At 44.5% G+C, this 16,072-nt stretch overlaps 1 protein-coding gene across 1 annotated transcript in view; it reads left to right on the forward strand.

Annotated features, from left to right (window-relative positions):
- The window catches only part of SCAPER (S-phase cyclin A associated protein in the ER), a 278,443-nt gene that overhangs the window by 24,254 nt on the left and 238,117 nt on the right, over positions 1-16,072 (forward strand). Inside the window, exons 5-7 of the mRNA XM_006142594.3 lie at positions 785-982; positions 10,932-11,032; positions 15,107-15,223. Of these exons, the coding sequence (XP_006142656.1) occupies positions 785-982; positions 10,932-11,032; positions 15,107-15,223 (416 nt within the window). The remainder of the gene's footprint in view (positions 1-784; positions 983-10,931; positions 11,033-15,106; positions 15,224-16,072) is intronic.

The raw sequence follows: 16,072 nt of genomic DNA on the forward strand, positions 1-16,072 counted from the left end.
AAATAAAGCATAAGAGGACAAATACCACATGTTCTCACTCAGATGTGGAGTCTACACTACAGCAGTGAACTCATAGGAGCAGAGCGGAGGGGTGACTGCAGAGGCTACTGGTGGTGAGGGGCATGGGGGATGATAGTTAAAGGGTACGGAATCTCAGGCAGCAGGAGTTTGCTTGTTTGTTTTTACCTTTTTGTATTTTGTGGCACAGTGTGGAGAATGTAGTTCGTAATAGCATATTATACATTTAAAAATTGCCAAGAGAGGAAGTTTCAAATGTTCTCACCACAAAAATGATCAAGGAGACAGCTATCTTAACTAGCTTGCTTTAATTATTCCACACTGTATTTATAAATTAAAACATTACTTTGGAGCTAGCAGGTGGAGTGGTGGTCAAGGTACCGGATTCCCACAGGGCCTATGGCCAACTGTAGCTCGAGTCCTGGACCCAGTGGGTTGAAAATCACACTGGGTGCGTGTACGTGCATGCCCAAAATCCTGAGAGGAGAATGGAGGAGAAGGGACTGTGGCGTGGCCATGCCTCCCTAGGGGGCGATTTCTCACTTTCCCTCTCTCTATCTCTCTGGTGAGTGCACGTGCCCTATGGAAAAAACCTTAAAAAAATTACTGGGTACCCTGTAAATATAATACAATGATAAATTGCCAACTTATAATAAAAAAGAATGTCTCGTTTTTTAAGCATTTATGTTGAAAAATGTATCTTGTACAAAAATCCAGTCTCTGAAAGGCTTGTTATATTTTTTTGTGCTTTACTTTGTTTCTCCAGAACCCCGCAGTAGACTGTAAAATAGCATCGTCTACAGCTGGGGATAAACACTTCGATAAAAGTCCCACGAAAACAAGGCACCCTCGGAAAATCGATCTACGAGCTCGATACTGGGCATTTCTTTTTGACAATCTTCGCCGGGCAGTAGATGAGATCTATGTAACGTGTGAGTCAGATCAGAGCGTGGTGGAATGTAAGGTAAGGTTCCCTCTGAGGCCTCGTGACCCATTTGAAGTCAGAATCTCCCATGTTTGCTACACAGGCTTAATAATATACCTTGCTGTTTCTTCTAAAAGAATTGTTTATTTAATTTTATTTATTATTGTTTTTATTTTAAAATTTGCTATACGGCACATGCTCTCATGAGAGAGGGGGAGAGAGAGACAGAGACAGAGACAGAGAGGGAGGGAGGGAGGGAAAATGAGAAAGCAAGCTACCAGGTCTGGGACTTGAACCGTGATTGGCCATATGGGAGTCCAGTGCCCTAATTCCGACACCACCTGCTGGCCCCTACCTTGCTGTTTCTAATTTTAATACATTTTATATGCTTTTAATTTCTTTACTATGAGAAACTGTTGTTATAGTAAAAACGGCATTATGCTTCAGGTGCTCCTGGTTTTGAAGAGTGCTTTTTCCCTTTGCGTTACCTAATTGTGCACTTTCACGTTCTGAGGAAGATTTGGTGGACACCCGTCTTGACACACAGTCCTGGCCGAGGAATGGAAGCGCTGGGTGCATGTGCACACAGGCTCAGGCACATGGACACGGTTGTCTGTTCTCTGCCTTCCCGGCCGGTGCTGTAGGTGGCACCAGCGAGATTCTCACATTCTTTGGTTTCACGTTTTCTGTCTTTAACTGGACATGGCCCCTTTCCACCGAGATACTTATCACCCTAATTCACTCTGGCCAGAGGAGAGTGAGCTTGATGGCTAACCGTAAACAGTCCTGGGTGGGACTGCGATGTCACGGAGGTGTGTGTTCTAATTTTAGATAACCTCGAGTTTGTAATAGGATATTAAACAGACACAAAGCATAGTCTGTGTCTAAGAGTGAACCAGGAAGCCTGTCCTTTAAGGAAATTCAAATGACGTACTATATTACTTTCTTTTGAATAAAATTATTTTGAGAAAGACCAGAGTGCTGTATCTCCATAGGATATTAAAGAAGTAACTTCTGTTTTTATGATGAATATGGTTGAAAACCCTGGAATTCATTATTTAGCCTTTGAAATGTATGAAAGGTCAAATAAAAGTTACATGTTCAGACAGCAGCTGTATTTCCTCTTAAATTGGAAACAGCCAAAATAAGTTTAAACTAGCTTAAAAACCCAATTCATCAGAAGCAGATTTCAGAATGAACGGTGTTGAGGCAGAGTCCACGTTGATGATGTGGATGTCACACTTCATGTCATTACCAGCAGCACGTCAAAACTTCCGAGGGCTTAAGAAAAATAGTGGAAAGACAAATCATATTCTTGGAGTATAACGAGTCAGCATGTTGTGGGAGAGGACTTTGCTGGGCTTAGTTTTGGGTTATAGTTTTTTTGTGTATAGAGCATATGGGCCAAATGGGGACCAGCAGTTAGCGTAATGGCCATGTTGCTGGACTCCCATGTAGTCAACCGCAGTTCGAGTCCCGGACCCAGTGGCTTAAACTCACGCTGGGTGTGTGTGCCTGGATGCCCAAGATCCTGAGAGGAGAATGGAGAAGGGATTGTGGCATGGCCATCCCCCCTGGGGGGGTGATTTCTCACTTTCTGTCTCTCTGTCTCTCTCAGTCTTTCTGGTGAGCACACGTGCCCTATAGCAAAAACCTCTCCTAAAAAATATAAATAAATAAAAGCAAATATAGAGCATACACAGGCCTGGAAATCTATAGGTCAGCCCTGGAGAGAATCAGGTCAGCAGATTTTGTGATTTACCATAACAAAAGGCTGATTAAAGAAATCAAATTTAGTTGTGAAATGTGTACTTTTTACCAAAGAAAGACTGGCCAATTTTTCTTGTCTCTTTCCGCTGAGCAGAGATGCTTGCACCTGTCTCCGATGCTGTTATGTCTCAGGAACCTGGAAGTGCCCTCAAGCAAGGGGGGCTTTATTCCTGGTTCGGTCGCACATTCATCCAAGCTCTGGGAAAGCTTCATGCTAATAGAGATTTGTTACCCAAATTGTAGATTAGAAGGATGGAGAGAATGTTTTGACAAAGAGAGGAATACAGATATATCCTCCTTTCTTTGTACCGTGCAAAGCTGCTCAGAGGTTTACGATAAAAAATAAAATCTAGAAGGTTATTAGTTTCTTTTTAGAATCATTTATTTATTTATTTATTTATTTATTTATTTATTTATTTTTCAATTTGACCAAAGAGAGAGAGAGAGCGAGAGAAAGAAAGGGAGTGTGAAAAAGCAAGACATCAGATATCCAGAACTCGAACCCTGGTTTTCCATGTGGGAGTCCAGCACCTTAACTACCACACTACCTGTTGCCCCCTCCCTTTTTTTTTTTTAAACAGGTATGTGTGCTCGCTGGAGAGGGGGAGAGAGAGGACAGAGACAGTGAGAGAGAAAGTAAGAATTCACTCCCCATGCGGGATGGCCATCCTGCAACCCCTTCTCCTCCATTCTTCACTGGGGATCTTGGGCATGCACACATACGTGCTCAGTGTGATTCTCAAGCCACGAGGTCTGGATCTCGAACCGCAGTTAGCCATGTGGGAGTCCAGTGATGTAACCACTACACCATCTGCCGGTCCCTTAATTTTTTTCTTTTTAAATATTTATCTAGTCATTTATTTTAATTTGACCAGAGAGAGACACAGATAGGGAGAGAGAGAGAGGGAAAGGGAGAAAACAAGCAGCCAGGTCCAGGACTTGAACTGTGGTCTGCCATGTGGGAGTATCCAGCACCTTAAGCACCATGCCACCTGCTGGTCCCATTTTTTTTTTTTTTTTTAATTGGATACAGGGTTTGTTGCCAGCATGTTTTTCAAGCTGATGAGTCTGGGATTCAAACCCAGTTGGCCGTGTGGAATCTGGTTTCATCTGTGTAGTGCTTAACTGGCCCCCTTTCCTCGTGTGTGTGTGTTTAATAGGGCATGTGTGCTTGCCAGAGAGAGACTGAGATCAGGGGGCAGTAGGAAGTTACTCCCGCTCCCCCCGGGAGGATGACAGCCCCTTCTCATTCTCTTCTTGGGATCATGGGCAAATACACATACATGCCTAGCATGATTTTTAAGCTGCTTTCCCAGACTCTAACTGTGCTGTTGGCTCTGTGGGATCCAGCACTTGAGCCTCTACCGCACGTCGGCCCCCCTTGTCTGTCTGTTTTGCTGTATTCTCATCGAAGCACTGCCGTCCATGATCTCGTCTGGTTAGTACTTTTACGAGATACATAACCCAAAGACTTGTCCCTCATTTTGCAGGAGGATTCAGCATTTATTTTGCTGATGCACTGGAGGATTTATTCCTATTGGGAATTTTTGTGTTTTTAGTGAAATAACAATACTTCAGTTTTATGTCGCATGTAAAATGCAGTTAATACCACCTGATTTATGTAATTCACATTATAAGTGTAGCACGACAGTGAAAAGTCTTTTCTCTTTGCCTAGCATTGCTGGCCAGACCCCACTTCTGTAACCAAAAGAGGCCACTTTGTTGAGTGTTTTAATTTAAAGTTGTGCCCGTGATGACATTGGCCACCTTACCACGTGGTTTGCTAAGAGCTGGCGTTGCAGCAAAGCCAAACTCCGTCACCCCTGTCTCCCTTGCTCCCTTACAAAGTGGGCTAAAGGGTGAGTGAGGGCCAGGTTGCCTTTGAGGTGTGCCCAGGTATGAGGTGGTGACCTCTCCGCTTGTCCTCACGTCAGTTTGAAGAGAAGCCTGAAAGAACGGGTTCTGGAGTTTGTGGGTGTGGCTGCAGGAAGAGGGGACTGGCATCTTGGCTGGAGGTCCGTAGTGCTGTGATTTCAGTGTCCCAGGACCGTGTGCGGACACCGCGGGGAACACACTGGGAGCACGCCTGAGATGGCGAGTGGTGTCACCAATGAGGGTCTCGGAAATGCTTTCCTGCCACTGTGCTTTGAGATGATAGTCCTTTTAAACTATTTGTCCCAGTAGTTTAAAAAACGAGATAAAAAATAATGCTTTTTGGGGCCAGCAGGTGGCATGGTGTTTAAAATGCTAGACTCCCACATGGTTGACCACGGTTCGAGTTCCGGATCTTGCGACTTGCTTTCTCACATTCCCTCTCTACTTTGGTCCCTCTCTGGTCAAAGTAAAATAATAATAATAAGTAAAATTAAATAATTGTTGAAAAATTAATGCTTTTAAAAACTTGTCTCCCTTTTGGTAAAGCCCTTTCCTCATAAAGATCTCCCTTTCTGTCACTGACTTCTCATGCAGTGCATGTTCCCACCCCTTACCAACTCAGGGGTGCACGGGGCGCCCGTTGCTCAGCTGAGTTGGAGGGCCGTATTGATGTCCCGGGTCCAGGGGCCGGTGCGCTAGTATTGTGTGTCAGGAGGACAAAGGGATGGCGCCAACAGTCCTGCTCTGCGCGCCAGTAACTAGAATTAATTACAAACCAATCGAATCCGTTGCAGCCAATTGGTAAACTAATTGGTAATTTTAGCTGTACATCTCTGTGTGGTTATCTGAATGCCTATAACATTACGTTCAGAGCCACTTTTGTTCTGTCCCATCCTGCTTGACAAAATGGCCTTCATGGCTTCGGGGGAGACGTGCATCAGTGACCGCGGCTTGCTCCAGCTGCTTGTCTTGTTTGTGTTCCCTTGTTCGTGGAACAGGACTCGGGTTACAGCTGCATGTCCCGCTCCGATCACTTTTGATAACGTCGAGCTAAACATTCCTGAAATAGGCCGTTTAAGTCCCCAAGTGTACTTCCCCTGTGCCATCCAATATGAGAAGGAAGGCTGCTTATACTCCTGCTTGTTCATTTATTTTTTTAGCAGAAAGGGAAATCAGTAGAAAACTTTCAAAATAATTTAAGATTTAATTCTGAATGAAATCTTTCTGAGCCCGAATGTAGGTGATTTGAATCAAATGAATTTAATGAAATAATCTGAATCATGTTAGCAGAATTGAGAACAGGAAGCCAACTACATTTTAAGATTTGTCCTTTTCCTGACTTTAGAAGACTTTATTACCATGATTTGTCCCCAAGAATGCTTTGGAGAGGAAATAAACCATCCTTCTTTGTTTAGAAAAGTATGTAACTTTTATGACTAAAGTAAGGGCGGTGTTATATATCACATGTGAATAATTTCTTAAACATTTATTATTCGCTGGGTCTAATTTACAAAGTGTATTTATATCTTCTAAAACACTTGTAGGTGAGAAGTATTTTCAGAGGTCTTTGCGTGCCACTGACACTCCAGTCTATCTCAGACTTCGCTCCGGAAAAGTGATGGTACTTACAATACAGATGATTATTTTTATAGCCTTTTGGAATTTCTGATGGTCATTTTCTGAGATTATTGGGAAGTTGTCTTTACAATAAGGTGAGGCAGGTATGTCTTTTTTTAGAGGTTTTTGCTATAGGGTGCATGCACTTGCCAGAAAGACAGAGACAAGAGAGACAGAAAGTGAGAATCACCCCCAGGGGGGATGGCCATGCCACAATCCCTTCTCCTCCATTCTCCTCTCGGGATCTTGGGTACACATGCACACACACACGCCCAGCATGAGCTTAAGCCACCGGGTCTGGGACTTGAACCGCGGTCGAATACATGGGAGTCTAGCAGCACAGCCATTACGCCATCTGCTGGTCCTGGGACAGGTATGTCTTATGGTAAGGCAAGAATGGTCTGAGACCCGTAAAGCGAGTATGCGTGGAAGTTCTTCGCCTTGAGCATTTCACTAACAATTTTGGTCGATGCACCAATACTTACACAGTCACTCTCAGTATCAGTTTCTTCTTCCTGAACCCTGGCGTTGGATCTCTGTCACCTGTGCGTTTACATTCTTTTCTTACATAAAATGTCAACTGCTATTAAGATGCACAACTAATGCTAAGAAAATGATCTTTGACGGATGTGTAAAATGTCTTGTCTCAGTGATGTGATTCTGAATTATCTAAGGGAGAAAAGTAGAGTTCAGCAGTGGTAATTATCATGACTGTGTACAGTGTATGCAAATGATGCACTTATTCTGGTCCATTTCAAACTGACTCTTTGTCAAACCCAGTCGGTTTTAATTGTCAGAGGGTGCACGTGCTTGCCAGACCGAGGGAGAGGAAGTGTACATGCACAGGAGAGAATGTGCGTGCCCCCGCTGCAGCAGACCGGTCACGCCGCAGCCCATCTCCCCCGTCTCTCCATCACATCGGGGTTCTAGGCGTGCTTGCACACATGCCTAGCATGGTTTTCAGGCCACTGGAGCCGGGATTCAAACTGGTTGGCCAGGCGGGATCTGGCTTTCTACGTACAGAGCACTTAACGCCTGCGCTGCAGGATCGGCCCAGATCCAGTCAGTTTTTGATCTGTCTTGGCAGCTCAGCGTCAGAGGAGGTGTTGATTTGGTAACAGTAAGCAGACACCCCATCACAGTACTGAAGATTGGCTTTAAGTCACGCAAGAGCCGCCTTTGATGTGTTTAGCTTTGTATCAGTTACATAGGAAATATTGATTTCTGGAGCCGGCAGGTGGCGTCGGGGCTAAAGGCGCTGGGCTCCCACATGGCTGGCCTATCACAGTTTAAGTCCTGGACCTGGCGGCTTGCTGTCTTGCTTCCCCTCTCTGTCTCATTCTAGTGAGTGTACATGTCCTATAACAAGATTTAAAAAAATAATAATAAATAAAAATTAAATAACTTTATCTTAGAAAAAAATAAAGCACACCGCATTCATGTAATTTTTATAACACTATATTATATTTGCCCTATGTAGTTATTGGTTACTGTTGTTAAACTGTTATGTACAATTTACAAATAAAACTTTACCATAGATTGTACATAAGAAAAAACTTTATGTATAGGGTTCTGTGTAAATTGAAAATAGTGACAGTAAAGCAGTTTCTCTTACAAATACAGGCACAAAAATCCTCAGCAAAGTTCTAACAAAGCAAATCTAGCAGCACCAGAATTATGTACCAGGACCAAGGAGGATTTATCCCAGGAATTCAAGAGAGCTCACCATATGCAAATCAGTTTATAAATAGACCATATTAATAGAATGAAGGGAGAAGAAAAGATTCCATGATCATCTCTGTGGATGCAAAAAAAGCATTCACAAAAGCTAGCATCTGTTCATGACAGAAACACTCAACAAACTAGAAATAGGGAACTTTCTCAATCTGATAAAAGGTATTTATGAAAAACAGCAGGCCAGTTGGTGGTGTGGTTAAGGTGGCTAGATCTCACATGGCCAATTGATGGCTTTAGTCCTGAACCTGGTGGCTTGAGATATATGCCAGGTGTGTGCCCCCATGACCAAAATCCAAAAGGACGGAGAGATGGGGAGCAGGGTTGCTACATGACCATATCCAATGGGGAGAGTGCTTGCTAATGTTTTTTATTTTTTGAGAGGTTTTTTGCTGTAGGGCGTGTGCGCTTGTCAGAAAGACAGAGAGAGACCAAGAGGCAGAAAGTGAGAAATCACCCCCCAGGGGGGATGGCCACATCGCAATCCTTTCCCCTCCATTCTCCTCTCAGGATCTTGGGCACTCATGCAGATGCACCCGGTGTGAGTTTAAGCCACTGGGTCTGGGACTCGAACCGTGGTTGACTACGTGGGAGTCCAGTAACAGCCATTATGCCAACTGCTGGTCCGTGGGGGGGTTGTGCTTTCTCACTCTTGCCTGCACTTCCTGTCTTTTTCTGGTGACTGCACATGCCCTATGGTGAAATTAAAGACAAATAATGGGACAGCGCATTACAGTCAAGTTAGCTGTACCCAGGACTGTCGGGTGTCAGGAGAGTCACTTTTCATCTGTGCATAGGAAACAGAGAGATGCGTCGTGACTTTCCAGACACCGAGTAGAAGTCAGTTTAACATTTGAATGTCACGTAAATGTTGTTTACCAAATTAGTTAAGCACATGATTTGTCTCAGTGGACTTAGGGAAAATGTTCGATGAAATTTAATACCTATTCATGATAAAACTTTTGCAAACTGGTATTAAAAGGAACTTTCATAAAGAATCATTTCAAGGGCCAGCAGGGGACGTGGTGGTTAAGGCGCTAGACATTCCCACGTGGCCAACGACTGAGTCCTGGACCTGGTGGCTTGCTTTCTCACTTTCCTTCTCTCTGTGTGTCTGTCTTTCTCTGGTCGAATTAAGATAAATGAATGAATAAATAAAATAAATAATTCTTTAAAAAAAAAAGAATCATTAAAAAATACCTATAGTAAACATCATATTTAATGGTGGAATTCATCTCCAAAATTTGGAGTGAAACAAGAACGCTTGCTGCTGTTATTTTCACTCAACATCGTATTAGGTCATGAGGAAAGTAATGACTTACGTTTTTCTGTGCAAAAATGCATCATGTCTTTCCTGACAACCCAATATTTTAGATCCTGCCAAGCCTGTAAAGGCTAGAATAAAATATAAAAGATGTAAAGATTGGAGAGGAAGAAATAAATATGTCACCATTCATAGTTGGCCTGTATATATATTTAGAAAATCTAGAAGAATCTAAAGAGAAATGATTGGGAGTATTGAGTAAATTAAAATTGCTAGATAGCGCCAGCAGATGGTGTGAAGGTTAAGGTGGCTGGATTCCCACATGGCAACGACTGCGGTTCGAGTCCTGGACAATGCTTTGGGAACCAGCAGTTAGCGTAATGGCTATGTCGCTGGACTCCCATGTAGTCGACCATGGTTCGCGTTCTGGACCCTGTGGCTTAAAACTCACGCCGGGCGCGTGTGTGTGCGTGCCCAAGATCTCGAGAGGAGAATGGAGGAGAAGGGATTGCGGCGTGACCATCCCCCCCGGGGGGTGATTTCTCGCTTTCTGTCTCTATGTCTCTGTCTGTCTGGCAAGCGCACGCACCCTATAGCAAAAAAACCTCTCCAAAAAAAAAAATTGCTGGATACAAGTTCAAAATACACAAATCGACATTAATAGAAAATGAAAAAGAAAAAAATAAGAGCTACCATGGGGCCGGCAGGTGGTGTGGTAGAGGTGCCGGGCTTCCGCATGGCCAACGATGGTTTGAGTTCTGGACCCAGTAGCTGGAAAATCATGCTGGGTGTGTGTGTGTGTGTGCACGTGCGTGTGTGCGCGTGTGCGTGCCCAAAATCTCGAGAAGAGAATGGAGGAGAAGGGATTACAGTGTGACTGTCTCCCATGGGAGTGACTTTTTACTTTCTTTCTGCGTCTCTGTATTTCTCTCTGGTGAGTAAATGTGCCCTATGGCAAAAAACAAACAAAAACCCCTACCATTTACTCTTAGGGTTAAATTTAATAGATGTGAAGTCTCTGCATAGAAAATCACAATACATTATCGAGAGACGTTGAACAAGATGCAGATATATGGAAGTATATACTTATTCGTGGACCAAAAGAGTCAATAGTGTAAAATGCCGGTTTTCTTTGTGTTGATCTGTAGTCGGTATAATTGCCATTTAAATTTCACCTTTCCGCCAGTAATTGACAAGTTGATTCTAAAGTTTATATGGAATTGTAAAGGAGTGTGATTAGTTAGGCAACCTTAATGTCAAAGATATAGTTGGGGTGGGACCAGCAGTTAGCATAATGGCTATGTCGCTGGACTCCCATGTACTTGGCCGCAGTTTGATCCTGGACCTGGTGGCTTAAACTCATGCCAGGCGCGTGTGCGTGTGTGCCCAAGATCCCGAGAGGAGAATGGAGGGGAAGGGATTGTGGTGTGGCCATCCCCCCGGAGGGGTGATTTCTTGCTTTCTGTCTCTGTCTCTCTGTCTTTCTGGCAAGTGCACGTGCCCTATAGCAAAAACCTCTCCAAGAGAAGATATAGTTGGGCTGTTTACCCTAGTGGGAGTACTAAAACAACAAAAAACAAAAACTGAGACCACAATCAGTAGGTTATGTAGTTTCTTCAATGAAGAGAACATGTGAAAATGACTAACTCTGAAATCCCTTACTAGCTTTTCCTTGAATCTTTGTAGTGTCATAGTGGAATTGTAATGTTCTTGTTTGTTTTGAATTAGGAGGTGCTGATGATGCTGGATAACTATGTGAGAGATTTCAAAGCGCTGATTGATTGGATTCAGCTTCAGGAAAAGCTAGAGAAGTCAGATGCTCAAAGCAGGTAACCAGCTCTGGTCTTGATCTTGACAGCAGCAGGCTGCTTCAGTAGCAGTCGTTGACACTGACAGTGGGCTGCACTTCACAGGGACTTGAAGCTTGTCAAAATCTGAAAGTTGGGTGCTGCGTTTCTCATTTAGGTCAGTAACAGATATTTATTAGTTACCTACCAGGGCAGGACACTCTGTTCAGTAGAGCAGTTTAATAACTGAGTATGGCCCATTTACTACTCTCCTGGAACTTACAGTCTAAGGGGTGTACAGTAGGACTTACTAGTACGGAAGACTGTTATGGAGGTTCAGACGAGGGCGTGTCTTTTTCCAGGGGTAGATCGGGAAAGACCACATGTTGGGTGTAGACATGTCTGAGCGACGTCTTGGACTTTCCCTAGTGTCTGGCCTTTCATGTGGATGGGGTAAATTAAACAGCTGTGTAAACACAGAGCACGCGTGAAGGAAGAGTAACGTAGGGACCAGCAGGTGGCATCATGGCTATGTTGCTGGACTCCCATGTAGTCGACCACGGTGTGAGTCCCGTACCCAGTGGTTTAAACTCACACCGGGCACATGTGTGCGTGCATGCCCAAGATCCTGAGAGGAGAATGGAGGAGAAGGAATTGCGGCATGGCCACCCCCCTGGGGGGTGATTTCTTGCTTTCTGTCTCTCTGTCTTTCTGGCGAGCACATGCGCCCTATAGGAAAAACCACTCAAAAAAACAAAAAGAAAAAGTAATGTAGGAAGAGATGTTTTTCTTAGTGTAGCGGGCATTGAGGAAAATTGATGATTTTTGATTTGGGAAGTAATGAAAGACCCAAGTTCCCTTAGAAACAGTCACTTGGTATCAGCAGTATCTCACACGGTGTCTGAGTGCTGTGCATCAGGCTCTGGAACCGCTGTGGTGAAGGAGGACACAGTCCCTGCTGTCACTGAGTGCACCGAGCAGACTGTGGTCTCAGTGAGTCCCTCTGAATTCACCGGCAGTCACCAGTGTGCTTGTACTAAGTAGGGCCATTAGGAAGTGATTCAGTCTGGAACGGAATTAGTGACTTTATAACAGAGAGGGGAGCTTTCTCCTTTCAGCCATGTGAGTTGCATTTGGGAGGTGCCTTCTGAGAGGAGCAGGACCCTCACCAGACCTCATGGCTACCAGTGCCTTGATATTGGTTGTCCCAGCCTCCAGAGCAGTGACAAAGAAATGTCTGCTACCCAGTGTAAGGTATTTTGCCACAGCAGTCCGAATAGATGAAGACCGTGCATTTCTAGCAGGAAAGACTGATGTTCAGTAAATACAAGTGTGCAAGGTGTCACCAAAAAGAAATGTAGTTTACTCTCGGAGTGTAAAAAGAAGCACTACCAGCCTGACAGCTTCCCTGAGGGAGTGAAATTTAAGTTGATAAAGATTGGCCACGTGGATGGGACTAGCAGTTGGCGTAATGGCTATGTCGCTGGACTCCCATGTAGTCGACCGTGGCTCGAGTCCTGGTCCTGGTGGCTTATACTCATGCCAGGTGCTGGTGCGTGCATGCCCAAGATCCCAAGAGGAGAATGGAGGAGAAGGGATTGCGATGTGGCCATCCCCCCTCAGGGGGTGATTTCTCGCTTTCTTTCTCTCTGTCTCTTTCTGGTGAGCGCACATGCCCTATAGCGAAAACCTCTCTCTAAAAAAAATTACAACTTTAAAAAACAAAGACAGTAAAACACCTGTCTGTGAATTGTTGTAAATGCCAGAAGCTGTGTGTGCACATGCGTGTACGAATGAGCATGTGTGAAAGAACGAGAACGCACCCTCCAGTAGGGCTTGGTAGTGCTGCAATCCTTTTTCTTCCGACATTCTTAATCCAGTCTTTTTTTTTTTTTTTTTTGACCTAAATTGTTTATTAGGTATGAATTTTACAAACATGTCTTAGAATAGCGGTAACAGGGGAGCTGGAGAGTATCGTACCTTCTCCAAGCTGCATGGCAAGAGTCAGGCCTCGGCTCTTGTGGCCTGCAGATGTCAGCCCACACGTCTCCCTGTGCTTGTGGACTGGTTTGATAATCCCCTGGTGTCAGGGTTTCTTCCAACAGCTTTATGGATTGGATCAATGAGGATAACCTCAAAGAATCTGTACGTGGAATCTTCACCCACCCAGTAAGAATTCAGGACTCTAAGAGCCCCACAGTAGCGTCCAGCTCACTCCTCTGAAACAGACTGGAGGCTTCGAGCAAACTTGAGCAGGTTAAGACCATGATGGACAGGCTTGCTGTAGGCTGCACCCTTGGGGACTGGGCATTTGCGGCCTCCACGCTGCACATGAATCCTGTGTATGACATAACCTTGCTTCGCCTTGTAGCCCAGTCTGCGTGCTTTATCTGGCCAGGTGGGGTGGGGTGCCCGGTGTAGCGCCGAGAGCTGGCGGTACTGCCCACAGCAGACCCGCAGGAGAAAGCACATCACATCAGACTGCTGCTTCCGCCACAGCTCCTGGATGTACTTGTACACGCCCATCCTGGCTTACCTGATGGCTGCCGCCAGACCTCTTAGTCCAGTCTTAGCCCTGGGCCTGCACTCGCATGCTCAGCATAGTTTTCTTTTCTTTTTTTTTTTGGACAGATTTTCACTGTAGGGCGCGTGCACTCGCCAGACAGACAGAGAGAGACATAGAGACAGAAAGCGAGAAATCACCCCCCAGGGGGGATGGTCACGCCGCAATCCCTTCTCCTCCATTCTCCTCTCGGGATCTTGGGCACGCACGCACACGCGCCTGGCGTGAGTTTTAAGCCACCGGGTCCGGGACGTGAACCGCGGTTGACTACGTGGGAGTCCAGCGACATAGCCATTACGCTAACTGCTGGTTCCCATCAGCATAGTTTTCAAGCTGGGACTCAAACCCTGCTCAGCAATGTGGTACCCAGCTTCCTCTGCATCACTTAAATCACTGTGCTACAGGGCTCATCCTTGCCTATGCAGATTTTAGAAGAACATACCAACTGTTGTCAAGGTCTAAGGGAAATGAATATTCTTTATCTGTAATAGTTAGAATCTTTGTGAAAGATAATTTGGCAATGAATTGTGCAGAGCTTTAGACTTTTGAATAACAGTTTATCTAAATTTTCTTGTTTCCTAACAATATCACATTATTTAAAAAAAATTGTTTCTACAGGGTTTGTGTACTTGCTAGAGAGAAACAGAGAGAGTATGAGAAAGCACCCCCCCATGGGGAATGGTCATACCACAAATCCTTCTCCATTTCTCTTTCCAGGGTTTTGGGAATGCACATGCACCCAGTGTGTGTTTCAAGGTCCTGGGTCTGGGCCTTGAATGGTACAGTTGATCATGTGGGATCCAGCCACCTTAACCACCATGCCACAGGATGGCCAAACACTATCACATTTTTAATGAAGGGGGGAATCATAGATACTAAATTGAATGGAAATAGACACAGGGAGACCCGGGGGATTGATAGGGATCTGATTGAGGGCATGGGGATAGAGAAGATGTTGCTTACGGAACTTTAATTGTAGTAGATACTGTGTACCCTGCCAGCTGGCTGGTTGTGGGGCCAGTGAAGGGGGAGGGCTGGAGGTTACATCTCTTCCCATTCCCAGCAGAGAAGAGTGAAATCTTTATGTTCACACACTCTTGGGTAGTAGCACGTAGAGGAAGGAAACTTCATATTTTTCTGTGTATTTTTCATATCATCTCACCATTTTCTTTCTGTCTTAATCCCTGGTTCACAAACACTTTCCAGGACGTCAGACACAATCCACCTAAAATAGTACCATTGCCTTTTTATTGTTCTCCAGCTGGACACAGGAGGCTTGCAGATCATAAGTAGCATTTCTCATGTCTCCGTAACCCATGACCTCTTGAGTTAAGTAAGTTCTGTCACTGTGCTGCAGCGGGTGGAAAATCTTGGGCCATGCCTCATCTGTGTTTTTCACTGGTAATAATAGAAAGTTCCCAGGTAGCTCTGATAAGTAATGCTCTAGGGTAAAATTGTGATCTGGTTACATTTTCACCATTGGACCACATAGAAGACTAGTTTGTTCTCCCTGTTCTCTGTGAATTTAATCTCCATGTGTCTTGAATTGGCAGACCAACCTCCTTGGCGTGGGAAGTGAAGAAGATGTCTCCAGGACGCCATGTGATTCCAAGTCCATCAACAGATAGGATAAGTGCAACATCAAATGCTCGAAGAAGCTTAAATTTTGGGTGAGATAAACTTTAAAAGCCTACTAAAGTTTACATCACAGTAATTTTTTTTAGATGATATACTTACAATATTATATATCAGATTCCAGTATGAAATATCCATGCACATTGTTGTGTGTTAAATAGAATACTGTGCACCACTGCCACCCTCTGGGAGGGAAAAAGTATCCACCAGATAGTAGTCCCAGGGGAGGACCGTAAACACCTCTCTGGTGGTATTTACTACTTCTGGGGCCACGTCAGGCCTACTGTCTGCTCATTCAGCTGAAGACTCCCTTTAGTATATCTTGTCAGGCAGGTCTGCTGGTGGCCAACTTCTCAATTTTGTTTATTTGGGAATACCTGAATTTATCCATCAGTTTTTGAAGGATAGTTTTGCAGTACATGGAATCCTTGGTTACCAGTCTTTTCCTTTCAGAGTTCTGAATATGGCATCACACTGGCTTTTGGCTTCCATGGTTTCTGATCAGAAATCAGCTGTCATTTCTTACCTAGGATGCTTTAATATGATGTGTTCTTTCTCTCTCAGAACTTTTAAGGTGCACTCTCCATGTTTGGCTTGCAGTAGTTTAATCAGGATGTATCTCGGTTGGTCTCATCCAAGTGAGTATCTTGGATGTGTAGATTGGTGCTTTTCATCAGATTTGGAAGTTTTATCTGTTATTGCTTCAAATATTTTTTCTGTCCTTTTTCTCCCTCCTGTTCTCTAAGAATCCCAGTGTGCACATCTTGGTACTCACAGGCCTGTCAGCTGCTCTGTCTCACGCACTGGGTAATTGCGACCGATCTTTCTACCAGCTCAGGTCTACCGTCAAGCTCCCATCGTGAATTGTTTGTTTTACTTTTCAA

This window comes from Tupaia chinensis, unplaced genomic scaffold, assembly GCF_000334495.1.
Source record: "Tupaia chinensis unplaced genomic scaffold, TupChi_1.0 Scaffold000078_1, whole genome shotgun sequence".
In the NCBI taxonomy this organism is placed as follows: domain Eukaryota; kingdom Metazoa; phylum Chordata; class Mammalia; order Scandentia; family Tupaiidae; genus Tupaia; species Tupaia belangeri.